The following is a 12662-nucleotide window of genomic DNA, read 5'->3' on the forward strand; positions in this document are numbered from 1 at the left end:
CTCAAAAGGTTTCTGATAGCAAACAGCCTTACACTTACACACTCGCCTCCAGTTTGACAAAATCTCTCTTCAATCTAATCTTCTGATCTTCCCTGCTCTTATTCCTCTTCTTTTACTTCAACATACCCGTGCTAATTCTCTGAGCAGGGGACCAAGTCAGTGAGACATCATGTGGCCCCTTTATAAGCATAGTTTTCACATTATGCATCATACTGAAAGCACAAACGTTATTTCATCCTCCAGACACGAGGAATTTGACATTGCAGGGCTATATTGCGATAAATGTCATCAGACTCGTGGATGTGCTAGTTCAAAATAATACTCAGACGTTAATGCAGCAGTACTCAGTCATCAGCTAAGGCAATCAATCATGACACCAGAAGATTTCAGTTTCACATGTAGGTGCAAGTACTACATCTAGTGGCTTTCATGTGCATTGCAGCTGACAGAAACATTGGACTTTATATTATTTTACATTACAGTAATAGCTTTTTTCCCCTAATGCTGAATACCTCAATTCAAGTTAAGTGCCAAAGTAAGTATAATTGTTCCCACAACACAATAAAAAATAAATTACACGTTTAATCGATTTTTCACATTTTAGTGGCAAAGACAAATGAGGTACAGACAGGACTGTCAAAAGACACAAGTACAACAGGAATCAGCCAAGACAGTTTTCAATTTTGGGAAATGAAAGCAGCATTTTGAGACTGTTATGCAAGGAGGAAGGAGAAGTACCAGCAGCCTCTTTATCCATAAAGATGATGTGAACAAAGCAAATGAAAAAGAAATAAATACATAGAAAAATAGAATACAAAAAGAATAACGTAATAAAGAATAATAAAGTTTTATCATATGAGAACAATCACCTGAGAAAAACACAGAGTTGGGAAAAAGAAAAAATCACAAGGGTTATAAACGGTAATTCAAATATAATTCTTTTCATCTTTTGCATTCAATATTGCACATTATAGCAAAGTTATGGAAAACTGCAACCTACTGCACGCGTGTACAGAAACGTTTGCTGAAACAGCAAAGTGCAGAGAACAAATTCATGTGCAGTTTTCTGACATTCATATTTGCTATCTTTCCCTGCTACACATTATTTATAACCAAAGAGTAAAACCCTGGACACAAATTAGGGAACTTAAGTACATTTATTCACAGCAAAAATAAATGACTACTCACTGATCAGGACTAACATAGCCTTTATATTATGTCAATTAAATAAACAATACATTTACATCAATATAAATCTGAACACACTAAAACAAATAAAAACTGGCTACCCTAAGAAAATGTGCAGGTCAACTGAGAAGTGCAACAATGCACTGTATTTAAAAAAATGCCACACAGTACAAAGTGACAATTGTGTCAGTTCTGCCCACAGAGGTCAGTGTAACAATGAAATGAGACATTACGTTCCATCCAACTTAAAACACAGTTTTTGATTTTGCTTTTACTGCTCACGTTGCTGAGAGGTGTTTCCTCTTTGGTGTTTTCCAGTTCGCAACGTCACCAAAACCATTAGAAAAGTCCTTTTTTTAGGAAGTAACTTACTCTCGGATGACGCGCTGTACTTCACCAGTAAAACGACTCTAATGATGAATACTTCCTCGAACACGTAAAAGTCACAAGTGTGACTGAAATGTTGACACCATCTATGTGTATCAGTGTCTGGTGAATCACTGACATCCGTGGACCCTGGCTCTTCATGCCTTATATGTAGCCAGACTGTCATAGTTGTAGCATAACTTCAACTGGCGTAGAGCTTTGGTTCCAGTTCAATAAAAAAAAACAAGTCTAATGTTCCTCTTTAGCACTCAAGATGTTTCTTTTCTTGTAAGTTCATTAAGAAACGTTACCTCCCTGGAGAAAAACGTAAAGGAAAAAAGGGGAAAGGTTTTAATTTGCTGAGCTCTTCAGTTTACATGTATTTAAGTTAACTGTGTATAGTATACATTGACTTACTCTGTGCATGTGTTTACTCTTCCCTCTACTGCACCTGGAAACCAACAAAAAGACTGATTTGAATATAATACACATTTCTATAGAGTCATTCATACTGAACTCTTTATATTCTTACAAACATCTATGCAAAAGATACTTTGTGATATATGCAACTTCTTTTCTTACCTGTCTGTCTTTTCTTGTATTTATGACGCAGCCATACCCCCATAACAATGAGGACACCCACCATGAGACAAACAACTACTGCTACTATCACATACGGACTGTATGGCGTAACAGTGTTGTGCACGTGATTACCTACACATGAGAAAAAAATGTAGATCACAGTTACAATCCGGATAAGTTTGTTTATTATTATTAAAGTAAGTGAAATCAACAAAAACTCTACTTCAATATCCATGGTTACTGCAAAAGTAGATCCTAGTGTTGGCTCAGGTTTAAGACGTTTAAATTTAAAAACTCTTCACACAGATTGTGTTTGTATGCCTCTAAGATCCTTTCCACCCAGCTATAATGAGGCTATAACCTGAAGCACCAGTAGTTCATCATTGTGAGATTTTCTGTATCTAGCAAAATATGTGTGATATGAATTTAGTTTGAAGTTTTTTGGCTAAAATACGAAGAAGCTAATCCACTGTAACATCAGCCACATTTTCATACAGATTTTTGGGGAGGCCAGATGCTGAATATCTTTTTTCTCATTAGGGTCATCATTAGGTCAATATCTTAAGCTGTCTATTATTTTGGTTTAAAACCAGATACAATTAGAGATAATTTGTAATTGATAGCAAGCTTAAAAAGCATAACCAACACAGTGAACATGATAAACATAAGTCTGCATCATGAATTTGGTTTTGTATTATGTTTATCATGTTCACCAGCTTAGTTATGTGTCTTCCACCAGCTCCTGTAACTCAAACAATCTTTCAGTACTGAGAGATTATAAAAAGAGGTCCATTTAGACTTTCTGAGAAAATACATGTTTCTGTGGTTTATTTAGCAGAAGCACATGCGCTAAAATTAGATTGCAACATACAGTAGCAAGCAAAATTATGTGAAGCCTTTGGCATTTCATGGTTTTCTACATTAATTTGTCATGAAATGTGATCTGATCTCATCTAAGTCAAGTGTATTAACAAATAATAATAATAACACAAAAAAATTCAGATCCTTTATATCTGTATTGAGAACAACCATAAAAATCAGTTCTGTAGTTGTGGATCAGAGGAATTTTAGGTCATTCTTCCAGACAAAACTGCTTTAGCTCTGTCATATTCTTTAGATGTCTCATGTGTGGCCGTCTTTAAGTTGTTCCATAGCATCTCTATTGGTTTGAGGTCTAGGATCTGACTTGGTCACTCAAAAGGTGAATTTAGTTTTTCTGAGGCCATTCTGTTGTAGCCTTGGTCTGGTGTTTTGGATCATTGTCCCGCAGCATCACCCAACTTGTACAGAGTTTCAGCTGATATACAGACATTCTCACATTATCCTGAAGAACGTTTTGATTACACTTGGGAATTCATCTTTCCCCCTAATCCATGTAAGCTGGCCAGGTTCTTATGCAGCAAAGCAAAGCAGGCCCTAATCATGATGTTTCCTCCACCTTACTGCCGTTGGTATGAAGTTTTAATAATGATGTGCAGTGACTTTTCTTATGCCAAATGTAGTGTTTCTTATTCTTTTCAAATTGTTGAAAAAAATAAGCAACTGTTCCATGTGGCATGCAGAGGATTTTTAATCAGCTTAAACTAGTTATGAAAGTCAACTACATATGTTCAAGTCCAGCTGAAGCACAAGGCACCGATTCCCAGCACGAGAGGCGAGCTAATCAGCATGAGGGAGATTGGCCGTTATTGTTCTCAAAATTACACCAGACATTTAGCTGCGTCTGAATTAGACGACTGTGCGACAGTGCATAATTACTCTTAGTTTTGTCTGTCCACAAAACATTTTGCCAATACTGCTGTGCAGTGTCAATTTGGCAAACTTCGGGTGTGCAGCAATGTTCTTTTTTAGTAAGCAGCAGCTTCCTTCGAGGTGTCCTGCTGTAGCTCCAATTAGCTTTTTTGAGGTCATTTTATGCCAAATGAATGCAAAAAAAACATACATTTCCAGAAGGTTCACATACTTTTTCTTGCCTATGTAAATGTGCAAGTCTAGTAAAGATTTTTAAATGAACTTTCAAAGGCAAATATTGTGCAGAGAAAATGCATATTAATTATTTAGTTATTTTAGCATCTTGGTATACAACAAACATCACTGGAATGGGTGGAACTCATTTTAACCAGTTCATGTCCTGACAGTTGCAAAAAAGTAACCAGTGACTAAAGCTGTAAAATAAATATGGCAAAGTAAAAGTATGTTTCTATGCAAATACAAGTGACAATAACATATAATGGAAATACCCCAGTATTGTACAAGTTTTGAGTAATAGTATTTGAGTAAATGTGCAGTGATATTAGATTAATATTTTAATTGCTACTATCCTTATTTAAAGAGATGAGGCTAAATGTACAGCTGAGAAAACTCTGTTTCAGATCTTAAGTTCTTAACATTGTCCCAGACATCAACAAGCTTTTGAAAAAGGTTTTTTTCTTTCCTGGAAGACTGGGGAATTTGACTGAACTGACTACACCTACTTAAAATCAGGATTTTGGTATTTGTTGTTACCATTCTGCCATTAGCAACATCCTCACAGAGCATGTGCAAGTATTAGTCATTTGTATGACCTCTAAGTCTCTTTTTAGAAATACACAAACAAACTCTTTACAAGAAAAGCCAACATTCAAGATGTAAAGAATAGGGACAATGTGTAAAAGGATGCAAAATTTCCCTCTCTTATTCCTTTAAAAATAGTCACCAAAGCGGATCTATGCCAAGGGGTTTCCATTGCCTTTCACACTTCCCAAAACTTGCCCAGCTGTTGAAAACGTAAAGCACATTCTGGAAAAGATAGCATTAGGAGTGGTGTTTTTTGAGTTCACTACTCACAGACTGAGAATGTGTCTGAGATGATTTCTCCCACAGAGCAGCTAAGAAACTTCAGTTCTCCATTGGAGCAGTTGAACTGTGCTGTGCTGGAGCTATTGAACATCTTGTTGGCTGGATCAGGCACTTCACTGTTGTTCAAAACCCTCCACATCCGACTGCTTGAATTCCTGTTCACGTTTACATCAAACTTCATCTTGGTCTGTGGGTACCCGCCATGTGAGGCACATGTCACCAGGCAACTCAAGCCACCGTCTTCACAGGACGTGATAACTGTAGGTTTGCTGTAGTTGGCTAGAAGAAGGAGAGACATGAAGAGAGAGATGAAGTTAGACTCTTACAGGATGATGTTTTGTTTAACAGTTTAGACAATCAAATAGTTAAAATATTATTTAACATACTCATACCTGTGACACTTAGGCGTATGTCAATTGTAACAGTATTTTTAGTGTCACTGTACTGGATATGGCACTGATAGTCCCCACTGTGTGAGGTGTTCAGTCTGTACATGTGCACCATGTTCTCACTGCGGTTCACTTCTGTGTTTTCCCATGGTTTGGTATCGTGTGGCATATCTTTGAATGCATGGTAGCCATTCACAAATGTGCTGCCCCTTTGAAAGTAGAATAAACGAACTGTCCTTTGATTGTCAACAGAGCAAGGAAAAGTCACATTTCCACCAATCTCCCCATGGATTTGAATGGGAGCAGCACTTTCTAGAAAAGAAATGTAAGCAAAGGTTGTGGGTTAGAGCATCCTGAGAAGTCTTTCATAAAACAGAAGGAAAGTGGAACACAATCTGAATGTTTGATTTGGCAGCATTTTCATGAAATAGACAACATTTAGGTAACTGAATGGGAGTGTGTAGAGAAAAACTAACCATCTTTGCAGTGTAATTAAAACGACAAAAAGTTGGGACAACATTTGGTTGCTTTATTACTGAGTCAAGCAAGAACGCTGATTGTTGATTGATGCTGCATGTCAGACTGTTAAATCAAAATGGTTTACTATCTTGAAGCAAAGTATGATTACAGTTCTTACTTTATAAAGTGAGTGAATGCGAAGGTCAAGGGTTTAGTGTTTTGGTGAGAGTCCCGCTTTGTGACGCATTAGACTAATTTCAGTTCCCTTTTAGCCAAGCTGCCCTTTACTTTTGTGTAAAATGCACAACTAGTAGTGTCCCTTTCATGTCATGTCTGGCCTAATCTAAAGGTCACAATTTAAACGGGATGTTACGGTAAGCTTAAGGTGTTTTACAGTTGTTTTAAATTTTTCTCCAACACTTGAGAAAAAGGTCTATGTCTTGAGCTTTCTAGATAATCAGTGTCTTTACCAGAGAGTTACCAACTTTTGCCTGAAGTTTGACGATGAGCAATTGACTTATTTTCATGCATCACATCTATCCTACTGATAACAGAAATGGGGTAGGTGAAGACAATGGGGATGTGATAGTAAACTTATTGAGGAATTATTAGAAAAGGTCCAGGTAATACACTTAGCTGACTTCTTGCTGAGGGTTAGAAGATGGATACCACTTACAAACAAACTCTACAATTAGCTCAGCACAAAGTCTGTATGCCAGGGAAACAGTCTGTCTGGCTCAGTTTCCAGGAAAGCGGTTGCCTTGTCTTACTGGTTACTGTGACAGTCAGTAGTTGGCACTGATATTTTCATGTTCAGAGCAAGTTTAGTGATGACACTAGTCTGTGTTCCTATAATCTCCTTAGATAAACAATTGTTTTTGTAAGTATGTTATTGATGAACCGACGAGACAGAACTGCTCACCTGAGCTAGAAAAGGTCCCCATTCCAGTCGAAACCAGAACCAGCAGCCAGAGCCTTGGGAAGACAGGAGCATAACATCACTACAATGACTGTTTACATGGCACAGACTAAACCACAAATATGTCCTTATGGTTCTGTTCCAAGATATAGCCTACTTGAGAAATAGTTGAGCTCACTCTGGAGCCAAATGAGCTCATAATGACTAAGACCTGACTAGACTTACTTCTTTCCCTGTCATGTCATGTAAACACATTTCTGTCTGGATACATATGGTGCATATCATGTCAATAGTTCCTCCACAAGGAGAATCCAACTTAGAGAAAACAGCTAACAACTTCCAGAGTTAAAAACAGTGATTCTTATGGTGTGTGTCTGTGAGACCATGAGTAATAGATTGATGAGCTGTTCAGTGTACCCCTAGTCTCACTCTGGAAAAAAGACTTAAGAGTATAGCTAATGTACAGATTGATGTTTGGAGGATGTTCTCAGTGTCGATAATGGTAATAGTAATAATCTGGCTGCATGTTCAGTGATTTTCATCTCTACTACTACTACTAATGTCAATAACAGGATTATATCAGTATTACTCCATCCAAGGTCAAGCTGGTTCCTTTACTAACATATTTCTTTAGAGCTACTAAGAGGGTGCAGACAATTTGCAAATACTTAACAAGCAGTTCATATCATTGTAATGTATACTGCCAACATTTCAAAAGAATGATAAGAAAAGGAGCGGTACTCACTGAAAATACTTCAGGTTGCAATTGGATGCCTGTTCAAAGAAAAAACAAATGTGTATTTTCATGCAATTTATTATTAATTAAATCAGTGAACAATAGCATTAATCAGACAGAAATCCACTGGAGTGGCACGTTCATGGTAGAGCACTCATGCAGCAAACAATAGTGTCCTGTGATGCAGAGACAATGCCCTGTGGTGCAGAGACATGTTTCATTTGTATCATTTGTCTGTGCATCAGATTTGATTTTGGGTGATTTTTAGCATTTTTTTAGCAAATGAGCAGCTGATTTGGTGATTGTTCTTTTTTTCATTACGTAGTAGAACCCATGGATTTATACACAAATAAAAAATGATCCTATCTGAAATATATTGACTATCCACAGTGAGACTTGTGTGGGAAATAAGTTCTCTCATCCTGGAAGAACACACCCAAAAGTGTTTTTAACAGATAGCAAACTCTAGGAAAGTCCCAGTGAGTAGTATGAGAGACTGGTTGTTTCTGTTGTGTAGGGGGGTGTATTCCTGTTCCTGCATGGGGAATAACTTCAGACTTGAGACAGGACTTCAAGTTTTAAATCGTTTTTATGTGGTGTCATAGAACGCAAGTTCTAAAAGTCTCAGATAATGTATAGATTCAGATAATATATATTTATAAAAACAATTTCTTACTTTTTAATTAGATAATTTAATTTAAAAAGTATCTAAAAGGTCTGCTGAGTGACCTAGAACTTCAGGAAATTCCCAGGTCAAAAACAATATCTGAATTGTTTCAGTTGGGATAGACATTGGCATTACAGGACAATTACAAACAACATTTAAAATGTATGACACATTTTGACTCCTTGGATAACCCCAGCCCATCCACCCCCCCCCCCCCCACACACACACACACCCACACCCACACCCCCACACACACACCCACCACCACCCCCAATCATACACTCAAATTAACTGTAGAAATTACATAGACTGATTTTAGACCATGGAGAAAAGTTCTTTGTACTAAATCTTTGCACTGAAAACACCAGTTAACTGAATTTAAGTTAAAAGAAATCACTGGAGAAGAAGCGAGGACGTCAGGGAAAACACCTTTTTATAGAGCACGTGTCGTGATGAATGGCCTTACCACTTGTGTCCTAAACCGAAACTACAACAGAGGGAATTCCCAAAGGCAAAGTAATTACCTAAACTCTTGTACATGTTTTAGTTTCAGGAAAAGTGATACCAAGTAGATTAAGTAAGTGATTTTAATAAAGTGGAATTATTGATCATCATCATGAGATAGATATAATAATAAAAACAACTTACATCACGCCTTTTACAGTAACTGAGCAATCAAAACAGTAACTTATTTATTTTTGTCACTGCTGTCACTTTGCTCATCTGCCTGTTAGACCTATGAATATTAATTATCCAATCTAATAATATTACAACTGTGCATTAAGTGCCACTTTTGTAAAAACTATGTGTTAATGTACTTTGTTGAGACAGGTGACAGGTGTTAGGAGGTGTCAGTGTTGCAGCTACATTTTGATGTATCATACTGCATTATATCAAAAGATAGTCCTACTTTTTGTCACTTTATATAGGGGTGAGAGGTGAATTTAAGAAACTGCATGCATCCCCTATAAGTAACTAAACTTAACAGGCTGTTCAAACAATGAGAACAATAAGTAGTAGTGTGGGGAATCCCACGTGGTGTAACCTAATTTATAACATCTGTATTGACCTGTACTGTTTCACTCCATGTGCATGTTCTTGTACGAAAGCAAATACCTTCCTCACACACTTAGTTAGGCTTGTCTCACGCGAGTTTCGCATCTGTTTGCTGTGGGAGTTCTGTGATTCTTCATGCAGAAAACAGGACTGCAAATAATCATGTAGTGTGAAAATACTCAAACTGAGACAACAACACAACCTGACTGTCATGACTTCTGCTAAACGACATGTTCCAGGAACTCAAAAACAACTGTAGCACAATTAAAAATCAGGCTTTTTCCGGTTTGGATTGACACAAATAAATGCCAGAGGTTCGCCTTTCTCTGTGTTCAATAGTCAATCAAGTATTTCTTCTACACAGAACATATAGTTAATACAGAACTATCTTCCTTGGTGAAATTACATGAACAATTACATTACAAGTTACTTGTCAAAGTGACAAAAATAATGTTTTCTAATCAGGCTTATGGAAATATAGGAGGCAAAACAAACTTACCATGTCGCTGTCTTACCCACTGTTGCTGCTGTGAAAGTATGAAGGCATGGACTTCCTCTTCAAGCTAACAAGCTCATGGGTGGAGCTACAGTATGAGTCATTTGTCTTTTTTATCTTTTTTTTTTTTTTTAAACACCCATGATTAAAAGGCTGACGTCAGTCTGAGCTTTAGTTAAAAGCTTTATTTTATACATAATGCAATACAATAATGTGTATAACTGATTTTGAATGTATTCCCATTTAACCAGTACAACCATTGTAACTTACCGTAGAGCACTTTGAATTGAAGTTTTACACAGCATTATGTTACTATTAGAATTGTACATGTGTGGGTGTGTATCAGTGTGGGCGCGCGCATGTATTTTAACGTTCGCCACATTTATAGTGTCGTCACACAAGACACCAGTTAGCTTTAAAAACTTCCCGTTTGCTTACCAACTCAGACTTGCCTACCCATGTGGTCTGTGTTCTTTGGAAGTTATTGCAATAATTTCCCTTGACAGCAACAATCGTGTTGACTCCTAATTGCGGGGGAAGAAAAAACTGAAGTTCAGAATTGGCCATAGTTGAATGACCCAGTCAACAATCACCAAGCAGTTTTTCTATGGACCCGACTTAAGTTGTTGTAAAATAAGCCACAAGCAAGGAAACAGTCTTTGCTCATTTTCCAAACTACGGGTAAAGTTTGCTTCAGTCTAGCTGTAAAAAGCTGTAATCTTAAGATGTTTGCTCACTACACGACACCTTCAATAAATTCACAACAGCAAATGGGGCATAGTTAGTTGAGATGTGAAACCAGTGTATTTCCTTACTGTGAGAAGTTTTTGGTTTTCAGTTCAGATGTGTCTGACAACATGTGTACTCTTGTAATTTCTCTACTGTAAAAGGAGAAAAATCAATCCACTGATACAGGGCAGTAGTAAACCTGCCATCTAGTCTGTTTTGGGGTCTTAATTTGTCAATATATATTTAACCTTTTTAGCTGTAACACTAACCTCTTTCGAAACAGTGGCACCAAAGTGGCCACTGCTGCCATTTAACTAATTTATTTTTCCTCACTGTTGTTGTTTTTTTTATTTTAACAATCTCATCCTTCACATGATGGTTTATCCGTAGAGGTCAGTGTGTTGTGATTTTGTGTGTGGTTTGGAGTAAGATAGGTGCTTGTGACCTGTGGCTTTGGTTACAAAGTGATGTCTTTTACGGTTTGTTGCAGGTGTTTAGCCATTTTCTCAGAGACTTACAGTATACTCCTACATGTGGTTTGATCAAAACAGCTTTGCTGCTAACCACAGAGCGTTTCATATTCATGTTTTGATCTTCGTTCTTCTGTTGCATTGTACAGAGCATCATTTCACTTCTGTTTTTCAATTTGCTTTGCTGTCTGTCTGATGACTGTACCTGTAAATGATCAATTTTCATTACCCACTTTCATTCCCCTCAATCACATTCAGAAAGTTTATATTTTAAAGGTTATAGTCTTCATGACTCACTACGCAAAAGAATTTTATCCATTGTCAACTCACAGAGGTTGTCTATGAACTCTGGTTCACAGCTCACAAGTTCTTCTTTTTAACTTTCATTGACCTCACAACACTTTCCACTGAAGTAAAGGAAAAGTGTCTACAACCAAAAAGTATATTTCATCAGTAAACACCCATATCTACATTTTGGAAGGGATCTATGACAGCTGGGTGGACAGCAGGAAAAATGTTATGGGGGGTTAGTAGTCAGCATAAAGCAGTGGCTGAGAGTAGTAATCCCCCAGGAGGAGTGTAAATAATGAACTACTGTTTTTCTGGGAAACATCCACATAACTTAGGGAAGATCCACAAAATGGATTTCGTGGGATTCCTGGGCACCCCTTACGATAAAAAAGAAAAATATAATTTCTCACACACACGCACACTGACCAATATGTGGGATAATAATAAGAAAAAGAAATTGCGGTTGGACAGCTGCTACGGGGTTCCTGTGTCTTGTCCGAGGACACCTCAGCAAGTAGCCAGGAGGAATCGGGACTCGAACCACTCCCCCTGGGATGACTGACTCTGAGATCATGATGAAATCATCACCACATGTTCAAAAATAGTTAATATCGAAATCAGTTCTTATAATTGTGAATGATTCTGAAACTGAAAAGCAAATGTGAAAATGCTTCCCTAAACCAAAGCACATGCACAATACCAATGCTAAAATTAAAATATGAGGCATACAGTATATGATGCTAAAGAACTGCTGTTGACTACTGCCTAACAACTCACACCTTATAATTATGTATCTTAGGACTAGGACATTACATTATCATGTGTGTTGCTCCCAAAATGGGCTTGTAACCAGATGATTGTTGCAGCTATAGCTATAGCATGTAGCTATAGTAAGGAAGTGACCCACAGGCTGATAAATTCAAGGAATAGGAAATAGAGTGTAGAGTGTTGTAGTTTAGTAACACTGGTCAACTATAAACACCATCATACCTACTGGGGCAGAAAAGGTATGTGAACCTTCTAATATTTCATGGTTTTCTGCATTAATGTGTAATAAAATGTGATCTGATCTCCATCTAAGTCAAGAGTATGAACAAATACAATACATACATGTTTTTATTGAGAAAACCACAAAAACCTTTGGAATAATGATCTCAAAAAAAGCTACTTGGAGTCAGGTGTTGGCATATCTGAAGTCTTCTTAAGATAATTAGTTTGTAGTTATCTTAAGTGTGTTTGTTCTGAAGATCTGAAGGCATCATTGAAACTGGCTAACATCTGTGTTAATGAGTCTACAATAAGTAAAACATTTAACTAGCAGGGTGTCTATAGTAGGACAGTTTGCCACAGAGCACATTGATACTCAGCAATAACATTGGCAAATGTTTTATGGACTGATGAAACTAAGACTGTACTATATAGAAAGAACACACAGCACTACATCTAGTGTAAAAAGGTCACTGCATATCATCATGA

General features: G+C 37.2%; 1 protein-coding gene across 3 annotated transcripts; it reads right to left on the minus strand.

Annotated features, from left to right (window-relative positions):
- Nucleotides 1-562: 562 nt before the first annotated feature.
- Nucleotides 563-9756, minus strand: LOC113147748. Of its 3 annotated transcripts, none has more exons than XM_026338969.1 (8): nt 9700-9756; nt 7487-7515; nt 6745-6797; nt 5367-5675; nt 4963-5253; nt 2137-2268; nt 1972-2005; nt 563-1869 (listed from the first exon to the last, which is right to left on the minus strand). In XM_026338969.1, the coding sequence occupies exons 1-8, from the start codon at nt 9700-9702 to the stop codon at nt 1824-1826; spliced, it is 897 nt and encodes a 298-aa protein (XP_026194754.1). In that variant the 5' UTR covers nt 9703-9756; the 3' UTR covers nt 563-1823. The 3 variants fall into 3 exon arrangements, with proteins under 3 accessions (XP_026194754.1, XP_026194761.1, XP_026194747.1); XM_026338976.1 differs by lacking the exon at nt 9700-9756 and adding an exon at nt 8793-9693; XM_026338962.1 differs by lacking the exon at nt 9700-9756 and having other exon boundaries at nt 7487-8319.
- Between the last annotated feature and the right edge of the window lie 2906 nt (nt 9757-12662).

The sequence above is a fragment of the Anabas testudineus genome, chromosome 13 (genome assembly GCF_900324465.2).
Source record: "Anabas testudineus chromosome 13, fAnaTes1.2, whole genome shotgun sequence".
Classification (NCBI taxonomy): Eukaryota; Metazoa; Chordata; class Actinopteri; order Anabantiformes; family Anabantidae; genus Anabas; species Anabas testudineus.